The sequence below is a fragment of the Sabethes cyaneus genome, chromosome 2 (assembly GCF_943734655.1).
Source record: "Sabethes cyaneus chromosome 2, idSabCyanKW18_F2, whole genome shotgun sequence".
Lineage (NCBI taxonomy): Eukaryota > Metazoa > Arthropoda > Insecta > Diptera > Culicidae > Sabethes > Sabethes cyaneus.
In genome coordinates, this window is record NC_071354.1 from 123,171,493 (window position 1) to 123,192,414 (window position 20,922).

The window sequence follows — 20,922 nt, forward strand, 5'->3', positions numbered from 1 at the left end:
ACCTTCCTTGGTGTTTTATCAGACACATTGGGAGGGCACGTTAGAGCAAGAAAGCCTGACACGCTAAAAGCAGCTTTCGATGCTAGTATTGAGGAACGAAATTTTATTAAGAACAAAACCAATACAAGAGTAGAGACACCACCACGTCCTCCGAAGAATCTTTTTACACCAGCATTTAGAATGCCGTTTCCTCCACCGAGACCACTCCCGAGATTTAATTTTCCTAGCTTTCAACATGGTTATCAACCAAATTCGTTCATAGTGCCGAGAAAACCAATTGCGAGTGAAAATGTTTTCGCTCCTAAGCCATTTGCTTTGCCTCAACCGAAACCAACTCCGATGGAAGTGGACCCTTCCACACGGAGCAAGCAAGTAAATTACATGAACAGACCAAATGTGCGACCATTCGGTAATCAAAATCCTTTTTCGTATCAAAAAGCACTACCAAAACCACTATATCAAACATTCAATCAACCGAGGTTTTCACCATTTTTTCAACCGCGTTTTGCACAGGGTCCATCGCAAAATTTTCCTCATTACCACGAGGAAATGTACAATATGGAACAACTTTACAATCCATATCCAAATTATTACGAACCTTATTACCAAATGGAATATTTTCCATCGACACAGCCGTACTTTTTCGAGAGCGAAGATAATTATGGTACAGCAGAAGACGTTAAACCAATTTGTGTAAATACAAATGTTAATACCAGGGTTGTGGTATCGCAAGAAGAGAGAGATACCAATGAAAACCTAAAATTCCACCCATATTTCGATGGTTTAATTGGATATGAATCATTAAGAATTCGGAGATAATCACCGCATCCAATATTTTGAAGTTGCCAGATGAACAGATTAAAATGTTGAGGAAATATTCAGACACGTACACAACTAGCCTTAACAGCAATCAATGCATTCCACTAGAATTTCCAAGTAACATTGACGAAGGAGAATTTTACATCAGTGAACAAATGAATTTAACCAATGATATCGTGATATTGGAGGGACTTTATAAGGCCCATTCCAACAAAACAACGGTAATGGTAAAAAACATTGGAAGTTGCTCAGTGCAAATTAATAATAACCGACCAATTTTCGCCGAAGTTAACAATCTCCCTTCATTAACAATCAAATCCAATAAAAAGGATGACTTTTACAAGAATAAACTTTTACAACAGTTACGACTAGAACATTTGAATAGTGAAGAGAGACAAAAACTTACAGACACAGTGATCAAATTTATAGACATTTTTTCTTTAAAAGAACAGACGCTGACCTTCACCAGCGCCATACCACAAAATTAAGACAAAAGACGATACACCCATACACTCAAAATCCTATAGATATCCTTTCTGCCATAAGCAGGAAGTCCAAAAACAAATCTATGAAATGCTTGATCAGGGCATTATCCGTTCTTCGGACAGTCCCTGGTCGTCTTCAGTTTGGGTAGTACCGAAAAAGCTTGACGCTTCGGGAAAACAGAAATGGAGACTAGTAATTGATTATCGGAAACTCAACGCAAACACAGTTGAGGACCGATATCCTATCCCAAACGTGAATGACATCCTAGACAAATTAGGAAGATGTCAGTACTTCTCCACTTTGGACCTCACATCTGGATTTCACCAGATAGAGGTCGATGAAAGGGATATCCCCAAAACAGCGTTGAGTGTTGAACACGGGCATTATGAGTTCTTACGCATGCCGTTTGGACTGAAAAATGCCCCATCTACTTTCCAACGCGTGATGGATACAATTTTACGAGAACACATTGCACAGTGGTCCAGCAGCGAAAATTAAGTGGAAAGTTTTTTGTGGTTCAAAATAGCTCCCCACAATGTTCAGCAAAGTTGTACAACTCTAAAAGACAATTAATGTGAAATCAACAGCTAAGTTCCAGTTTGGCATGTAAACACATAACACATAATAACTTTTTATAAGAAAGAGATAGAAGGATAATTTCTTCGATAAAGTTGTAGCTAAAGATTATACGAGTAACTTTACTAAAGACATAGTAGGCATATTTTTAGGCGTTTCTAACTTGCAGGGTGTTTTATAAAAAGACCTCTCAAAAATCACTTTTTCGCTGATTACTTCAAATGCAATGGTTTTATTGCATCATAATGTCTTACAAAGTTGGTTATCTTATCAAAAGACATATTATTGTAGAACATTGTATGTTGAAAACTCATACGTATAACGAGTTCTAACGTTTTTCCTGTGTTTTTTTAGTCTTTTTTTGGAATAGAATATCTCAAAAAGGGGCAAACGAAAAAAATCAAACTTGGCCGTTTCTGAAAGCTTGGAGTTTTATCTCAAACATATGTGAAAATAAAAAACTGGTTTTTTCTCTAACTCGAGTAATTTCAGTTTAATTATTTCATGTTTGACCATTTTCTATTATGCAGTATTTTCCAATATCTTCTTGAAGACGATTAAAGTCAACATGTCAATAGTAAAAAAGAAATTTGTCATACCATGACACGATTTCTTCTGATTGTCACGTAAAATAATCTTCGAACTCCGGATAAGTTAAGAGATCTAGTTTTTCGACCTTGTGCTAGTTTTCGAACCACTGCTGAAATATTCATCAAATAAATTTTTATAACGGTAGTTTTTACAATTGTTTATTGTCAAGATATATGGACTTCGCCCGTCATCCAATCCATACATATAAATATAAATTATAATATCAAATACAAAATAATATAAAATGCAGTGTGCAGTGTGTACATGTAATTGATCTCTCAGAAATAGTCAGAAAGTTTTTTCTTAATAGTATCAGTCAACATGTTTAAGCTTAGTATGTTTCTAAAATTGTTCATTAGCTGCATACAGCGGCAGGCTGGTTCATTGCGCGCGTAGTTAGTTCGACGGTGGTTTAGAGTGAAGGGCCTTGGTCTCCACAGAACTACTGTACTCTGGTTAGCAGTTATCCTGGATTTCAAATAATCACTGTCGTATCGTCCTCTCTACAAATGGAGCTCAGCACCAGCTGTTTTTGATAAATATCTATCTTACAATTTTCATTATTTTACAAATAGTCATGGAAATCTTCACTTGGATATATGCACATGAAATTAAATTTTATATTGATATTTCTGATTCTAGTCTAAAGTAATTTTTTAATTACTTTAGTGTCAGAAAGCTGAGAAGTCTTCAAAATTGATGTCTTATACGTATTCAGCAACAGGATCATGACTATGATCGTAGAAAAAAAGGAGGAACGCTTTCAAGCAAATCCTATTAGAGTCCTGGAGTTTTTTGTCAAAAGATTTGAGGGTACCGTTACTGTTATTTTAAATTAGTATCTAAAATGTTCGTGTAAGTAATTCGGTAGTTTAGGAGATTATTTCCCATTCAATTCCATATTAGCTATATCGTCAACCGTTAATAAAATGCTAGTACACGGCGCAGATATTATTCAGGCTACGGTACAACCCATAGGGTTATTAAGCGAAGAGGTACAGGAAACGCGAAATAAATGTATTTGTAAGTTCAGGGAATTTCACGCTAGAAAATTTAACCGGATTGCCAATTTGGACGATGTGTTCAAACGCCTTCTGCTGTCGTCCGATCCAGTCATTGCAATACAAAATCGTTCGTATTGTGCACGTACTCTGGAGCTTCCACCAAGCGCAAACCAATTATTAATATAATAAATTATTATATTGCTAACAATAATAAAATATTTCGAAAACAAAACATTTATTGAATCTCTCAAATAAATGACTACCCTTTATGTTTTCCAAATCAACGATATACTGATATAAGGTGGTTGAAGTTCGAAAAGGATCTATAGAAACCTAATTTTCTCTTTTACCTCTTTGCCTGTTTTGATATACTTACCTGCGATTAAAAATTGACATAAAACTTAAATAACAGTTAACAATATTACGTATGAAATAACTAATATTTTTTTGCTTTTTTATTGAAAATTATTTTTAAAACATTATTGATGGTAGATTGAGCATATTTGCAAAGTAATGAAAATTGAAAGATAGATATTTATCAAAAACAGCTGGTGCTGATAGATAACTGATGTCATATCTGGAGTTCGAACACTATTTAACGTGACAATCAGGAGAAATTGTGTCAAAGTACGACAAACTTCTGTTTTACTATTGACATGATGACTTTAATCGTCTTAAAGAAGATATTGGAAAATACTGCATACTAGAAAATGGTCAAACATAAAGTTTAATAAATAATTAAACTGAAATTATTCGAGTTAGAGGAAAAACCAGTTTTTTATTTTCACATATGCTTGAGATTAAACTCCAAGCTTTCAGAAACGGCCAAGTTTTATTTTTTTCGTTTGCCCCTTTTTGAGATATTCTATTCCCAAAAAGACTAAAAAAACACAGGAAAAACGTTAGAACTCATTATACGTATGAGTTTTCAACATACAATGTTCTACAAAAATATGTCTATTGATAAGATAACCAACTTTGTAAAACATTGTAATGCAATAAAACCACTGCATTGGAAGAAATCAGCAAAAAAGTAATTTTTCAGAGATCTTGTTGTAAAACACCCTGTAAGTTAGAAACGCCTAAAAATACGCCTACTATGTCTTTAGCAAAGTTACTTATATAATCTTTAGCTACAACTTTATCGAAGAAATTATCCTTCTATCTCTTTCTTATAAAAAGTTATTATTGATTATGTGTTTACAAGCCAAACTGGAACTCAATCATTGATTTCACATTATTTGTCTTTTAGAGTTGTACAACTTTGCTGAACATTGTGGGGAGCTATTATAAATCGCTTAGCCGCAAAAGTAAGTTTCCACTTAACTTTCGTTTCTGGACCACTGTGCATTGGCGTCATATGTCTTGTACAGTGCTGGAAAAAAACACTTTATCGAAACTCAAAATGATTGATTTTGAGTCAATGCAATATCGAAACTCTTTTTTTTTCAGAAGGAATATGAATATCATTGGAATAAAAATTCATTGATAAACCAAGTCGCTAAGTTTCGATGTTGCTGCATATTCGTTTCGAAAAATTCATAATGCGTTACAAAAAAGTCAGAGCTGAATATCATTTTCAGTTCCATGGCTGTGAATATGAATATCAGTTTTAGCGCCTTGCACTGAATATTTATATTCTAGTGGATAGGGACGCAACAGATTGCAGTAGACTGTGTGATGACAATTTACTTTAAAGTTGAGATAACTGTTTGTGCGGTTTGCGTTGAAATTAAACGTTTATGGTGAAAACAACGCTTAGTGAAAATATCAACACTTCGAGATGTAACTGACATTTTTGATACTGAGTATCATTTTTCTTTTCGAATTCGTTGATACCGATATTTGATACCGTCATCCGGGGATACTTGCAACACTTTTAAACTTTGACTTAGTATAACTTTCGAAGTATACCGTTTAGGTCCAAGTGTAAGTAGCCAAAACTTGTATAGTGGTGAGTACTTTTGATTTATGATTATGAGAAAAAATATAAACTAAATGAATCTGCAGAATGAACCGAAAATTGGGGTGTGGCAAGTTACCCAGTAAACGGGGTTACTTGCAACACTTTTCTGATTTTGCGTTTCTTATGATTTTATATCTGATTTCAAACCGCGAATGACTATTTTGAGATATTTTGAATGCATTTGTAGTTAAACAAGAGATACGGAGGCGTTTTTTGTTTCCCAATTTCGTCTATCGCTTTTTTAAAGATATTCGGTGAAAATGCAGCATGTCGGCGAACTCCAAATTGCCGTTTCAAGGCACGTAGAACTTTTCACAATTTCAATTTTTCTGGAGATGGTGGTAGACAAAATAACATCGTACAGATGCAAACTTGCTTTGTACATACTGTCTATTACGATAATTTTCATTTTTACAAGTGCTGCAAGCCGCGTCATATTGGAAGTAACAACACGAACTCATCGTTTCTTCTCCAAGTTCAAAATATAAACAAAGCTCAAAGTTGATATTTGTTAGCTTATATGATGCACTTATTGTGTACATATTATTTTATTTATTACTAGTCTTCGATAGTATCGCACAGACAGTTTCTAATATATACTTATTCTAAATTTAAAAGTCATTCTACTAATATTAAAATCATAAGAGTCAGACACTACATTGAATTCACGACAACAGACATCAATAGGATTGTTCTGGTCAAATAGAGTGCGATGCATTGGAAGCCGAAAGAAATCTGATCGCCGGGTAAGCCTAGGTGGTACGTTGATTTGAAGCCGCTCCAGCAGCTCCCGACAGTCAATATTGTTTCCAAGAAGATCGAAGACAAATAAACGTTGCAGCAAACTTCTCCTGTTTGCCAGAGTGGGAAGACGTATAAGAGCGCATCGATGTTCGTACGGAGGTAAATGAATTGAATCATCCCAGGGCAGCGCTCGCAAGGCATACCGGATGAAGTGAGCTGGATTCGTTCAATCCGGTTGATCTGGACAGCATGGCAAGGTGCCTACACTATCGCTCCGTACTCCAAAATACTACGTACAATCGCGCAGTAGAGAGACTTCAGGCAATAAACATCATCGAATTGCTGCGTATTCCTTTTGACGAAGCCTAGTAACGCATATGCTTTAGCAGTGGTAACTGCAACGTGCTGAGCAAAACATAGTTTGCTATCGAGGAGAATTCCTAAATCTTTTACAGAATGGACTCGTCTGACACTGACTGTTTGCATTCTATAGTCAAACAAAGTAGTCTGTCTGTTTCTGCAGAATGATATCACATTACATTTCTGTATATTAACTTCCATGCCGTTCAATGTACACCACTTCAACAGCGAATCAATATCGGATTGTATTGCGTAGTAATCATCTGTCGATGCTACCACCCAGTAAAATTTTAAGTCGTCAGCAAACATCAACTTTGGAGATTTTATAGTGGAGCACAGATCGTTCACAAAAAGATTGAACAGCAGTGGGCCAAGGTGGCTTCCTTGGGGCAAACCTGATTTCATCTCAAAAAGAAGAGAGCTAGTTCCATTTACTCGCACAAACGCATTGCGGTCGGTAAGATACGACAGTATCCACCGTGTCAGCCATTCAGGAAATCCCAACTTTACCAGCTTCGTTACCATCAAGGCATGCGGTACCCTGTCGAACGCTTTAGCGAGATCCACATAGACGGCATCGATCTGCTGACGCTTCTCAAGTGCATTCGTCAACGTAGAAACATACGACATCCGGTTAGTAATCGTTGAACGCTTTTTCACAAACCCATGCTGATATTCCGAGATCGTATGATGAACCATTGGATAAAGTGAATCGTGGATAAGGCTTTCGAATACCTTCGGCAAGCAGCTTAGAATCGAAATACCACGATAATTCTTGACGTCATGTGTACTCCCTGCTTTATGGACAGGTGTAATTGCGGCAGTCTTCCAAACACTCGGGAAAATTCCTTCCGACATAGATAGATTAAAAATAATCGTTGTCGGAATAGCGAGTGCCGCAGCACAGTTTTTGAAGAGAAGCGGTGGCAGTCTGTCCGGTCCTGCACCTTTCGATACATCAATTGATTGCAACTTGAACACCACGTCGCTCTGAGAAAAGTTGAATAACGGCATATTCAAATCAAACAAAGGTAAACTACTCAAATACGCTTCAGACGAAGGTGGTCGGTTATTACTTTGCACACTTCGAAAAAAGGATGAGAATAGGTTTGCTGACTCCAGTGGTGACTCCGCCGAGCTGTCGTTGTAGTGCACACGTTGAGGGATTCCGCCTTGCTGTTTCCGACTTTTCACATAGGTCCAGAACGATGCGGGGTCATGCTTGATGTTATCTTCCATGCGACGAATGTAACAGCAAAAACAATGCGCATGCAAAGAGTTATATTCGCTCTCTATGTCACGCAGCAAAGCTTTGTGCCTTTCATCTTTCCATCGAAAAAACTTTTTCCTTGCTTTACGGAGTCGATTTCGCAGACGCTGAAGTTGATTATTCCACCACGGCTTTTTACAACCACGCAGACAACATTTTTGCTTCACCGGGACAACATCCCTTAGTATACCATATATGCGCTCATATAATCGTGATACAGCTTCATCAATATTGCAACCAGCAAGAAATTCATCCCAACGGGACTCCGCAATTAGATTGTTAACTATGTCAAAATTGCATCGCTTAAAGTCAAAAGCAAGTGGGTCCACACTATCAGAAGTATTTATCTTCTCGTCAGCAAGTTCAAATATTATTACAAAGGGGCGATGGTGCTGGTCGATTGCAAGCAGCGGTAACGGTGGCTCCAACAATTCCACACGACTGTTGGCACTAATAAAGGCTAGATCGAGAAGCCTGCCATTGAAGTCAGTTAAATTGTTTATTTGAAATAGCCCAGTTGACAGAATTGATTCAACAACAACAACTTCTTGTTCGGACGAGGCATTTATCGGGAGCAAAGAATTTAAATTCTCATCGTGTGCCCAACATAAGTGTGGAAGGTTTATAATCTCCAACCACCAAAACTAGATTATAACCAGCTTACCTAGGTAGCTTTTGGTTCCTAACGCCGATGACCACACCGGTCCGCCATCCCTAAGTATGGATTGGACCACGTTGGCTAAAAGCCTTCGTTTGCTGCCATATACCGCATTAAACATCATACGAGACAATGCCGAAATAGCTGTGGAAGCCTTCTTGCAGGTATAGTCGACGTGGTTCCCGAACTTGAGCTTGTCGTCGACCTTGACTCCCAGGAGTTTTAAGGACCGCGTTGACGAAATAGTGCAGTCCCCGATGCTGATATTAGCTTGCTACACCAACTTGCGGTTGTTCACCACGATAACCTCCGTTTTATGATGCGTTAGCTCCAGTTTCCTGGAGCTCACTCAATCTTCGACAATGCTTCGGCAATGAGTGGACAGCCGTCAATTCAATCTCTGATAAATTCACCGTAGACTTCCAAGGTGATGTCGTTGGCAAAGACGACAATCACAAGCCCTATCGGGAACTTTAGCTTCAACATCTCGTCGTACATGACGTTCCACAACACCGGGCGTAGTATGGAACCTTGCGGAACCCCTGCGGTGACTAGAATGCACTTCTGACCCTACCCGTGTTGTAGCAAAGCACACGGAGCACAAAATAGCCGCTTTAATGGCCAAATTCGGGCCTTGGCTCGTGGCGCGAAAAGAGGCCCTCGATGATCCGCTCCAGTATCTCTGGCGATCGTTCTGCGGGCACCATCACGCCCTTAGTCTTTGCCATTACGACCCTGTAGTCATCACCCCACGGATTCGCATTGACACTAGCACGTAACCTTTCAAAGCAGGCTCATTTACTATCTTTTATCCCACTCTACTCGACATTCAGCCCTGCCTTCGTCCTAATGAGCTCTTTGCAAAATTCTCCTCGCACGAAAGCACGCTCCGCGGAGTTCCACAATTTCAGCTGTCCTCCAGTAAGCCGGTGACCTCTTAAGCTTAAGCTAAGCTTAGAGGCAAAAGGTTTCGAAGTTGTGGGCTTTGCTGATGATTTAGTCATCATGGTTCGTGGAAAATTCGACGACGTGATATCGGATAGAATGCAAAGGGCCTTAAACCTTACACTATCTTGGTGTAGTAAAGAAGGCCTGGGCATTAATCCTTCAAAAACAACCATTGTTCCTTTCACTAGGAAGAGAAAACTGGAGTTACAGTCTCTGCACCTTAGGAAAGAAGAAATTAAATGTAGCGTCTCAGTTAAATATCTGGGAGTAATCCTAGACGCTAAATTATCTTGGAACGCACACTTAGATTCAATAATCAGCAAGGCAAACACTGCCCTATGGGTATGTTCAAAAATGGTGGGAAAAACATGGGGCCTCAAACCAAAAATGGTGTTGTGGGTCTACACCGCCATTGTGAGACCTAGGATAGCTTATGCTTCGTTGGTATGGTGGCCAAAAACTTCAGAAGCCACGGCTATTAAAAAGTTAAACAAACTTCAACGATTAGCATGCATGGCCATAACCGGAGCAATGAAAAGCACACCTTCGAAGGCTCTAGAAGCTATTCTCCACCTGCTACCTCTGAATCAACACGTTCAGTTAGAGGCTAAGAAAAGCGCCCTAACACTTAAACGATGGAAAACAATACTCGACGGGGATAAAATCGGACACTTGAGTATCCTGAAACTTCTACCTGTTGGCCCAGTTGCGGAAATGAACAGTGATTGGATGGAAGCTAGAACCAACTACGACATCCCATACACGGTGAACGAACCATCACGTTCGGTCTGGGACGAGGGGGGACCTAGCGTCCGCAGTGGTTCAATCAAGTTCTATACCGACGGATCAAAGGTGGGAGTCAAAACGGGTGCTGGAGTGTACAGCCCCAGAACTAGAATATCTATAGCAATGGGAGATTGGCCAACAGTTTTCCAGGCTGAGATAGCAGCTATAATAGAATGTGCAAACGTCTGTCTCAAAAGGAAATACAGACATGCCAATATCTGCATTTTCTCTGACAGTCAGGCGGCACTAAAAGCGCTTAAAGCTTTTAAGTGTTTCTCAAAACTTGTCTGGGATTGCATTTGTCTCTTACGGCAACTGAGCCAGGTAAACTCGGTAAACCTGTACTGGGTCCCTGGTCATTGCGGAATAGATGGAAATGAAGTCGCAGACGAACTAGCCAAATATGGTTCTAACTCTCCATTCACAGGTCCGGATCCATTCTGCGGTATCTCGGACTGTGTGATGAAGAGTGGGTTGAAACAATGGGAGAGCCGAATGATTATGGCCAATTGGATGGCTGTACAGTCGCTCAAACAATCAAAGAAATTTATAATGCCTAGTATTAAGGTTACTCAGAAGCTGCTGAGTCTCAATAAGAGAGACCTCAGCACGTTTACCGGTCTGGTGACAGGACATTGCCCGAGTAAATATCATCTTCGGAATCTCGGTTTCGTGCAAGATGATATTTGTCGCCTGTGCAATACCGAGAGCGAAACCTCGGAACACTTACTATGCAATTGTGGAGCACTAATAGGACGCAGACTGCAGTATCTCAAAAAGGCCCTACTAGAGCCTAGGGAGATCTGGTTTGCGTCGCCGATCAGGACTATAAGGTTTATAAACCAAGTCATCCCTGATTGGCACCTGTCTCGCTCCAGCTACCCGCCTACCACTTCTTCAATAAGTGATAGGTAAGCCTGAAGCGTACAGCAAAAAAACAATGGGGCATACCACAATAGTTCAAAATAATGGACGCAGTGGTGAGAGTACCCAACAGAAGAAGAGAAGAAGAGAAGCCGGTGACCTCCCATACCTAGGTCGGCTTTTCCTAGGCATGGTAGCGTCACACGCTCGCCGCAGTACCTCAACCAAATGATCAGCGTTCGGATCGGGCATACCGCGATCACCGCACTCTCTTCGGATCGCTTCCACAAATACTTCGGGATCGAAGTATAATGTCTTTCATCCACGGGTGGTTGGAGTGTCGGCTCTACTCGCTGCTTGCCGCTTCGAAATCTGACCGACACCATAGCGGACCGCCTGATGGTCACTGTGAGTGTAGCCATTTTCTACCCTCCAGTCTCCTATCAGACCAGGACTGCCGAATGTCACGTCGATGAATCCTATGTGGAATAAGGATGTAACGGAGAGTTTAGAGACTTACAAGAGATTACATTATTCACGCTTGTTTACATACCAGGTTTGTTCCAGGTTTTACTTAAGTCTTCTTAGATTTCAGACTCTTGCATAAGACATTAGCCAAAACACACCACTTAAACTACCTACAATAAAACTGATTTACCTACACCAACTTTGGTATAGGGGGAAGTCGTGTATGGCCGAACAGGCTTCTATGCCCGAACACTGGCGATTTCTCAAAAACAAAAAATGATAAAAATATTTGGAAAGAATGAAATTATAGTACTTTAAAGGTACTTTACCTACACTAATTTTGAATACCTATACAAAGGTTACGTAACCTTACACTCCCATAAAAACTTTAAAATTACTTTGGCTAATTTAGTTCGAAAACAGACACGAGAAATATAGTTACAATGTTGTGTCGCAATTTCCACAGCTTACCTTGCACCGCTTTGTAGAGTAGAGGATTGTGACTTCGTCGCTCTAACAATTTTTGTAAAAACCTGCTGAATATTTGGTGAATGTTGAGTCTTAACGGGTTGTTGTGAATCGATAGTCTGTGAAAAAGATTTGATAGCAGTTTCATCACAGGACGGTTGTATACCAATCAATATGTCGTTCCCAATATTTTTAGAGATGTGATTCGGAGGTATAACTTTTCCACTTACTAAGTCTGAAAAAAACAAAAAAAAAATCAATGACACAGGTACTATTTACTTAATTTGAATACTACACAATATAATTTATGTGTTTATATAATGCGTGTGCACGATGCTAGTGTGATGTAATTGTCGTGTGGGTGTTTCGGAACTCTAGTTAAACTGTTCGACCGAACTGACGTTCTTTTTTGACTCGCGTCGCAGGACCGCGTATTTTAACTTTTATCAATATTGACACACGTGCATGTAGGCACTTTTTTTATTTACAAACATATTTATTATGATCGCTTAAACAGTACCGTCGCGCGTGAAATTATGAAGTGCTCATTACCTTTGGACAAGGACTTACTGGCAACTGCAAAGCTACAATTTTCTAGACCACCAAAGACGGACATCACATCCAAATTCATCAATTTTCAAAAAGGCGAAACAATTAATCCATATAGGACCGAAAATCATTCTAACGTCATAAGCGTCAGCCTGAACGAAAATGAAAATAACAACGACTGCAATAAGAATACCTCACACTATAACCGCTGCGATGTTGGGAGAACAATTTTATTTATACACGGTGGCTTTAGCACCACTCCCAGTGCTGGGAGACCACCGCACGTAGGAGTATATCATCCAAAAACCTGGCCAAAATTCAAAAATCAAAATGTGAATGAACCGCGCGCTATTTATCATTGTTGTATTGTTAGATACTTATAGCATCATATGTATGCCATTTTGAAAATATCTCGATTGTTTATAAGACTGTACAGCTGTCAAAACCTTGCTATAAATCGCAACATGATTTTTTTGCAAGTGGTCCGACCAGCAAGGTTGAGTTCCGGCTGTGTTTTTGATATTTGTTAGAAATTGCAACGTAAAAATTCAATATGGATAATCAAGACAGGGGCATGTAGAGTAAATTTGACCAAAAGTTTATTTATACACATTTAGGCGAAACCCGTAAACCAGGCTAAGAAGTAGCAATTTTTTGCTTTCTTTTTTTAAGGCATTTTTTTACAAAAAAGCATTTTTGTTTATGTTCTAAGCATCTCTAAGCTAAAATTTCACCATCATTAGAAAGGTATGGAGTTCCATAATAATGCTGCGAAAAAAAATCTCACGCATCCTCACGCTCTCAATTTATTTTTGAATTTGAAGTTGTGACTATTTTTGACGCTTTTGTTTACAGAAAAAAACGTAAAGAAACTCTTAAATGCCCTCCTAATCACTATCATCTATTGAAACAACAATTGAGTGGTTTTAAAACACAGTTCAAACGCAAATGGACGACTTCTTATAACCATAAGAATCGGTTCAAAGAGGCAAACAAAACTTGGATGAGTTCTACAATCAAGTTATCTACTTGGTCTGAGATATCAAATGCAGGTTATCCTAGTAAGAAGTTTGCAGAATCTACTGAAAGCAACAAGCGAAGCCTGGAACTGTGAGAAAATGTCCCAGTTATGATCTTAAGTTGTGCAACAGAAATAAGTCAAAGATCTGTGGGAAACACGACAGTTTCCAGCATCATTAAAGATATCACTTAAAATTCCTCAAAAGCTTCAGAATTAAAAAACGCGCTGATAGCTGTACAGTTAAATGCTGTTCAAAAGCATTCGCCAGGACACGCTTTAACTATATTCGTCGTTTCGAAAAAGCAGTATAAATTCATATATTCTTCAAACACAAACATTTACCCTTATTATTCGGTTTTGAAGAACGCTAAACGAAACTGATATTCACCAGAAGTAGAATTTTCAGTAACAGATACCCATGCTGAGGTAAAGTTGCAGCCCTAATAGCAGCTTCACGCTTATGTAAATATCTAGATGAAGTTTTTTGTCCTTGCCTGATGATGGCAATCTAAATTCTGATTCGATTCGGAACTGATCAGCAAGTAAGGATGGTTCTCAACAATATTCAATATAATCGAAAATTTTCAATAAAAACTACTCAGTCTTTTACAGCCGAAGCGGTTAAACTACTCGTTCCAGGTCAGCCAAACCTGTAACTTGAGGGATGCAACGATGCATCAAACGCGAGTTCAGATGAAAGTGAGAGTGATTCAAATTCGTTGCGGTTTCTAAATCGTAAAATTAGGACTTACTATCTACATTTTTTGAATTGCACTGCTGAAAAAATACAACAACGATATTTATTTTGAAACGATGATTCTACAATTGATGAAGGGACGGTAAGGGAAAGTAATGAAGAAGGATTTTTTCGGGAATGAAGGGGAAGGGTGGAAAGGAAGGGGGGGGGGGTAATAGGTAGCTATGGTTAACAAGTTGTCGCTGTGACTCCTATCTTTTGTCCAATGCTGGAAGGTGCATGGGTCGAACCAAGCTGTAATCAGAGATTATAACCGGATTTGAACCCACAACACCTGCCAGGGCGTGTCGCTCACTGGTACCCGTGTACCTTTGAACCACAGAGGCGCTGGACAAAAGAAGTCTGCACAACCCCCCTTATTAACCATAGCGCGACATGGGTTGTTCTATTTTTAGACACACAATGTGCCTCTTCCTACACCTACTGTAGAAACCACCGACCGAGAAGTTTTAGTCTAACGTCTTTTTACTTTCAGGACGACGACACTATGCAGGCCCTTACGACTTGCAAGGTACTGCGTGTGACGCTGTTCGTCCGAAAGCGTGTTAGTCCGCGTTTCTCAGCGCGGTTATTCGGAGAAAGGCTCCGTTCCTATGAAAATTGACCAAACTCGTGACTTTTAGTCATGACCTTGAAATGCGGTCAGGCATATATAAATATTTATTTTGAAACGATGATTCTACAATTGATGAAGGGACGGTAAGGGAAAGTAATGAAGAAGGATTTTTTCGGGAATGAAGGGGAAGGGTGGAAAGGAAGGGGGGGGGGGGTAATAGGTAGCTATGGTTAACAAGTTGTCGCTGTGACTCCTATCTTTTGTCCAATGCTGGAAGGTGCATGGGTCGAACCAAGCTGTAATCAGAGATTATAACCGGATTTGAACCCACAACACCTGCCAGGGCGTGTCGCTCACTGGTACCCGTGTACCTTTGAACCACAGAGGCGCTGGACAAAAGAAGTCTGCACAACCCCCCTTATTAACCATAGCGCGACATGGGTTGTTCTATTTTTAGACACACAATGTGCCTCTTCCTACACCTACTGTAGAAACCACCGACCGAGAAGTTTTAGTCTAACGTCTTTTTACTTTCAGGACGACGACACTATGCAGGCCCTTACGACTTGCAAGGTACTGCGTGTGACGCTGTTCGTCCGAAAGCGTGTTAGTCCGCGTTTCTCAGCGCGGTTATTCGGAGAAAGGCTCCGTTCCTATGAAAATTGACCAAACTCGTGACTTTTAGTCATGACCTTGAAATGCGGTCAGGCATATATAAATATTTATTTTGAAACGATGATTCTACAATTGATGAAGGGACGGTAAGGGAAAGTAATGAAGAAGGATTTTTTCGGGAATGAAGGGGAAGGGTGGAAAGGAAGGGGGGGGGGGGGTAATAGGTAGCTATGGTTAACAAGTTGTCGCTGTGACTCCTTTTGTCCAGCGCCTCTGTGGTTCAAAGGTACACGGGTACCAGTGAGCGACACGCCCTGGCAGGTGTTGTGGGTTCAAATCCGGTTATAATCTCTGATTACAGCTTGGTTCGACCCATGCACCTTCCAGCATTGGACAAAAGATAGGAGTCACAGCGACAACTTGTTAACCATAGCTACCTATTACCCCCCCCCCCCCCTTCCTTTCCACCCTTCCCCTTCATTCCCGAAAAAATCCTTCTTCATTACTTTCCCTTACCGTCCCTTCATCAATTGTAGAATCATCGTTTCAAAATAAATATTTATATATGCCTGACCGCATTTCAAGGTCATGACTAAAAGTCACGAGTTTGGTCAATTTTCATAGGAACGGAGCCTTTCTCCGAATAACCGCGCTGAGAAACGCGGACTAACACGCTTTCGGACGAACAGCGTCACACGCAGTACCTTGCAAGTCGTAAGGGCCTGCATAGTGTCGTCGTCCTGAAAGTAAAAAGACGTTAGACTAAAACTTCTCGGTCGGTGGTTTCTACAGTAGGTGTAGGAAGAGGCACATTGTGTGTCTAAAAATAGAACAACCCATGTCGCGCTATGGTTAATAAGGGGGGTTGTGCAGACTTCTTTTGTCCAGCGCCTCTGTGGTTCAAAGGTACACGGGTACCAGTGAGCGACACGCCCTGGCAGGTGTTGTGGGTTCAAATCCGGTTATAATCTCTGATTACAGCTTGGTTCGACCCATGCACCTTCCAGCATTGGACAAAAGATAGGAGTCACAGCGACAACTTGTTAACCATAGCTACCTATTACCCCCCCCCCCCCTTCCTTTCCACCCTTCCCCTTCATTCCCGAAAAAATCCTTCTTCATTACTTTCCCTTACCGTCCCTTCATCAATTGTAGAATCATCGTTTCAAAATAAATATTTATATATGCCTGACCGCATTTCAAGGTCATGACTAAAAGTCACGAGTTTGGTCAATTTACAACAACGATGTAATTTTGTTTTTAAGTCATGTTTCTCTTCATTCTCGTATTTGCTTAACGATATATGGGAATACTATACTGAAAATGTATGTTAAAAAGCACATAAGTCACTGCTAGGTGAAAACAAGCTGTTATTTGCTGGTTTAACATCTAAAAATAATAAATAATAACTTTTTTGAGCTATTTGAACCATCAATTGACTTAAAATCCATTGAAATAATTTTAGCCACGTTTTGCCTTTCTACTATATGAAAATATAGTATAAAGGTATAGGAATCACTCGAAAAACCGAAAATCGAAAAAAGCCTAACGGGAAGAATGCCATATACCATTCGACTCAGTTTCGAAAACTGAGCATTTTCTCTCTGTGTGTGTGTGTGTGTGTGTGTGTGTGTGTGTGTGTGTGTGTGTGCGTGTGTGTGTGCGTGTGTGTGTGCGTGTGTGTGTGCGTGTGTGTGTGTGCGAGTGTGTGTGTGTGTGTGTGTGTGTGTGTGTGTGTGTGTGTGTGTGTGTGTGTGTGTGTGTGTGTGTGTGTGTGTGTGTGTGTGTGTGTGTGTGTGTGTGTGTGTGTGTGTGTGTGTGTGTGTGTGTGTGTGTGTGTGTGTGTGTGGAACGCTTTTGATTGAGCCAACATTTCTCGGAGATGGCTGGACCGATTTTAATGATCCTAGTGTCAAATGAAAGGTCTGGGTGTCCCATTGTTCGCTATTTAATTTCATACTGATCGGACTTTTAGTTCAAAAGTTATGTATAAAAATACGAAAAATATGGCATTTCATTATCTCATAGGTCCTTTAACCGATTTGACCAAAATTGATTGCACATGAAAGGTAAGTCTTTCAAAACCTTAACTTCCAGATTTCATGACGATTGGGCTTGTGGTTTGAAAGTTACATAAAGAAATGTGGAAAAAATGGAGTTAAAACTGCTTTTTGTTGCATATAAGCATTAATTCAATAGGAAACATCCTACAATTTATTATCATTTGAAAGTTACTGTTGAGATCTATAAAACGAAGTTACTGAAGTTACCAAGTTACTGAAAATCGGACGATTGATTCAAAAGTTATTCAAACTTTAACACTCAAGTGCCGTATATTAAACCGTTAAAATGTATAAAATCGAAATAAATTAATCAAGGGTCGATTGTATTCAATGTATGTGTTATGCATGTGTATGTATGCATGCATGCGTCTATGTATGTATGTATGTATGTATGTATGTATAGATGTATGCGTGTATGTGTGTATGTATGTATATGCGATTTGCAATTTTAAAATTTGCATAGAGATACAAGAAGAGTGAGAAACATTTTAATTGTCATTTTCTTCACTTGCTGTTACTCGCAATCGGACGAGCAAGACAAAAAGCGAAGAAAAGTGTTTCATTTAATCATATAGGTATAGTGGTGTATAGTATTAAAAATACTAATGGGTTGATTTTCCCAAATAAATTTATACCAATTGCAAACAAATTTTGCGCATCAATAGATGCTTTTCCAATCAATAAATGCTAGAGCTGAGAAATTTTGTATGAAAAAGAGAAAGAAAGGATACTAATAATCCTCTACGTTTTACGAATACGAATAAATATTAAATAACAAGCGCCGAAAATTCTATCGATCACATTTTCCATCCTCAAGCATGTCTATGGCGCTGATTTTGTTTCTTTGATCTCATCGTTTCCTAAAACATCTAACGGGCAATATCGTATAAACGATACGATCAAGCTAATGACTATTTTTTCATTAAAGTTTATTCAAAAGAAGCTCAAGTTGTGATTTTCATGCAAAAATAATTAACTGAAAGAGCGAACTAAGAAAAAGTCCAATTTCTCTTTTTCATTTTTCATATCTAATGCTCTACTCAGTTATTTTTTCAAATTCAGATACATATTATCTTTTTACCTTTGTTATACTATATAACAAAGGTTTAGAAATTGGTCAAAAAACACGAAATTGATCCAAGGCCCGGAGGGCCGAGTCACAGATACCAATCGATAGGGTTCGACGAACTGAGCAATGTCTGTGTGTGTGTGTGTGTGTGTGTGTGTGTGTGTGTGTGTGTGTGTGTGTGTGTGTGTATGTGTGTGTGTGTGTGTGTGTGTGTGTGTGTGTGTGTGTGTGTGTGTGTGTGTGTGTGTGTGTGTATGTGTATGTGTGTATGTGTGTTCGATCCGAATTTTCTATCGCCTGTTACTCGGAGATGGCTGAACCGATTCGACCTCTATTACTTTTGTTTGAAAGGTATTATTGCCTAGTATATCACTATTAAATTGTTTCGTGGTCTGACTTTTGGTTTGAAAGTTATAATCAAAAATGTGAAAACTACGTGACACGGTTTTCTCCGGAACCACGCAACCAATTTTAACAATCTTAGTACCAAACGAAAGCTCTTACTATTACTGCACATTTTGTTAAATTTTATTGAAAACGGACAAGCAGTTTAAAAGTTAGCCTTGAAAAACTTGTTTTGACTAGGTACAAATGAACGCCTGTTTCTCAGAGATGGCCAAACCGATTTACACGCTATTGGTTTCATTTGCCAGGTAATATAGCCGGATAGATCACTATTGAATGTTTTTTTGATTGGACGTTTAATTTGAAAGCAATCGAATACACCACACCAAAATTAACGATAATTTATAATGATTTTAACCAAGATAATTTACCTAATTTCAATTATTTTAATATCAAACGAGAGGTTTTCACACTACGAATATATATGCAAAATTTCATAAGAGTTGGTTTTACCGGTCAAAAGTTATCAACCCTCGAACACTCGCGCCCACTTTTATAACACGGTTACTTGCGCGCACAATAGCCCAAAACCAAAGAAAACGTGCGCACTAGAGTTTTGACTAAGAAAACTTAGTTTTAAGTTTATTAAACCTTTGGAAGAGTTTCTTAAAATTGAAAGCTCTATCGTCTGGTAGAATTTGAATTTGGATTAATCCCCTTAAAAGTGAAATAAAAAAATTATTTTCCTTTAGTTTCAATATAACAAATTGATGTGTTCTGCAAACTTTTTGAGCATATTATTGCAAGAAATTTTGCCACAGTAACAAAGACAGTAACCTTCTATCTCTTCAGTGAAGATAGAAAAATCTTATTTATTGTATATGAATTTGTAAAGTCAGTTTTTTTATTCTAACTCTTTTTGTAATTATTGTATGACTTTTTCATGTATTACAAAGTTGTACAAATAATAAAAATACATAACTTTGCTGAATTTAGTATACCTCTATGTTTGCTTGTTTAGGAACTGTAGAACTTTGATTGTGAAAAATACCCTGATTTTGACTCCGAATTACTCGACTACCAACAGACGGATACATCTTAAACATTTTACATTTGCTGGTAGTTTTGCTGCATACAAACACCATTTTTCCATATGAAGAAACGAGAGACAATTCCAGTTGGGGCTAATTGCGGTACACCTCACATGCTACTTGCTTCGTTTCTGTGATATCGGTTTATGCTAATCTTGTTTCCTAACAATTTAAAGTATTAGTGCATTAAATATTTCTAACATTTTGCTCATAACAAGTTTACTGAAGAATATACGTTACTATATACGTAATATACGATTTGTAACTTTATAACAATATGGCATTCAAAAACCTAAACATGTTGTACAAAATAAAACAGCGTGAGTAACCGAAAGTTAATAAAAATTGATGAGATTTATTCAAGAAAACTTTATTGTTGTGAATCAAATAGAATGGCATTACAGGAAATTATGCATAGTTCAAAAACTTATGAACTAGACCTTTACTACTCAATGTATATGTTAAAGGATAATATTTCATCTTACAACTTACTTTTACTTGCACTTACCCTCATTAATAACAACTTACTCAGCAATTTCATGAGAAAAGGATCTATCAAAATTTATAAGTGCATCTATTTGGTTCAAATTTTGTAAACTTATCCAATTTCCAAAAATTTCATGTAAACCAAACGTGTCGATTTCTATCTCAAATAGCAAGTGAGATCGTATAACAAAGGTTCCTTTCACCACTAGGTGGATTAAATCAGGTTTTTAGATATGGATCTTGAAAAATAAGGAACGGATATTTAGAAATTAATAAATAAATAAAGTTAATTATAGATGTTCCTGCGAAATTAAAATATAATTATTGCGCCAGTAGAAAGGCTAGGTCACACCGCTAGGTGG

General features: G+C 38.6%; 1 protein-coding gene across 2 annotated transcripts in view; it reads right to left on the minus strand.

The window, feature by feature from the left end:
- LOC128737376 (nuclear factor related to kappa-B-binding protein) overlaps nt 1–20,922 on the minus strand; it is a 378,855-nt gene that overhangs the window by 106,063 nt on the left and 251,870 nt on the right. For both annotated transcript variants that reach the window (XM_053832002.1, XM_053832000.1), the window contains one exon: nt 12,012–12,243. In XM_053832002.1, the coding sequence (XP_053687977.1) occupies nt 12,012–12,243 (232 nt within the window). The remainder of the gene's footprint in view (nt 1–12,011; nt 12,244–20,922) is intronic.